General features: G+C 32.5%; 1 protein-coding gene across 1 annotated transcript; it reads left to right on the top strand.

The window, feature by feature from the left end:
* Nucleotides 1-583: 583 nt before the first annotated feature.
* Nucleotides 584-1,174, top strand: LOC110035469 (the record flags this gene model as incomplete). The annotated part of the gene is made up of 3 exons (XM_020739701.1): nt 584-676; nt 776-832; nt 929-1,174. Coding segments are annotated over 3 exons (228 nt in total), but the record flags the coding sequence as incomplete, so codon positions are not given.
* Nucleotides 1,175-1,618: the final 444 nt, after the last annotated feature.

Here is a 1,618-nt window from a genome sequence, read left to right as displayed (position 1 = left end):
TTCTCCATCCAACACAAATGTAGCTAATGACACTCCGCTTTTATCCAGACAAACTATGCTAGCTAGTATCTTCTCTATCCTCATTAGCCAGTTCCCACTTCCATCGAGTCTTTTGTTGGATGCAGATTTTGAAATATTTTTAAATATATTTCCACAACAACTATATCATTTTTGATAAGTTGCGATCTGGACTCCTGAATCAGTCGAGTCGTCGTTATCAGGATATTCACATTCACATTTATAATAGGTTGTACTTCGTTTTCTATCGAATTCTATTCTTCTTTTATTTCGAGTGTACCAATGCTTGAATAGTATAATTATTAATTTGTATTAACTTAATTTTTTAATTTGTATTATTATTAAAATTTACATTATTGAATCTTTTATCAAGATTAAGGTTTTAATTTTAAATGCATTATTGACTGCAGCTGCTGTCTTTGAGCATTAACAATTTCCAAAAATTTCACCGTTAGGCTACCACCATTTTTCATTTCCAGGAAATCGTTTAGAATTTTGATTAGCGTTATTTAGTTAAGCAGCTGCGGAATATGTGATCAACCATCAAAAGACTTGTTTACATTAACCTTACAGGCAAGTACTTTTGGATGCTGCCCAGAAGGTTGGCATAGAAGGAGCTGCAGAATTCATTAATGACCCCAATAAAGGCCTTAAAGAGGTATCTTCCTAACAAATCTCTGTTTCTGTATATATATCCATCCTTAACTTTCTGTTCATATCTGAAACAACGCTAACTCTATGAACTTATCGTGTTAAGGTTAATGAAGAACTGCAGAAGTATTCCTCTCAAATTTCGGGTGTTCCACACTTTGTGGTACATTAATATTTATTTTCATACTCGTTTCAAAGTATATTTGTTTTTCTGCATCACATTATTTTGTTTTGGCCTGTCGTAATCTCTCCTCTTCAGATTAATGGATCATATGAGATCAGTGGCGGGCAACCTCCAGAGGCCTTCTTGCATGCATTTCAAGCGGTATCAAAATAAATAAATAAAGCTGGTAAATATATCTCGTTTATGCCTAAATATGGTCCATTTATGTGACATGAGTGACTATTGGAAATCTTTCTGTAACTATGTTGCTGTTATATTTACTTCTGAGTCATTCTGATGGTCTAACTATATTTATACTATAATATACTTTTTGCATATATGTATATATGGCTTACTATTTCTCATCACTCAGTTTGAAATGTGCTCTCTACATTATTTGAAGCGTTGCATCATTTCCTTGCTGCATGTTATAGACATGCTTTGCTCACTTTTTTTCTCAGAAATCATGCTCTTCTTACAATTTACATGAAAAGTTTTGAAAATATTTTGACCGAAAATTTTTGGAGATGCTTTTTTTTCTTGTTCATTGATCCAATTGCTCACAATTTGAGTTTTTTTATAAATGCATTTGAAGATCATATTGCAGTTTTTCAGACCTATGAGTTTATTGAGATTTATAAGCTCACAAACAGGAAGTATGACTTTTGTCCATGATGATGAATCGCATCGTTCGGAATTAATCTCATGATTCAAACTAAGAAAGAAAATTAGGATTTTGAAACATGATTTCTATGTAGTGGATTGACAAAAATGCAAGCCCTACAA

This window comes from Phalaenopsis equestris, unplaced genomic scaffold, assembly GCF_001263595.1.
Source record: "Phalaenopsis equestris unplaced genomic scaffold, ASM126359v1 Scaffold197805, whole genome shotgun sequence".
NCBI lineage: Eukaryota > Viridiplantae > Streptophyta > Magnoliopsida > Asparagales > Orchidaceae > Phalaenopsis > Phalaenopsis equestris.
Note: the sequence above shows the minus strand (reverse complement) of the source record. Positions and strands in the feature narration are given on the sequence as shown.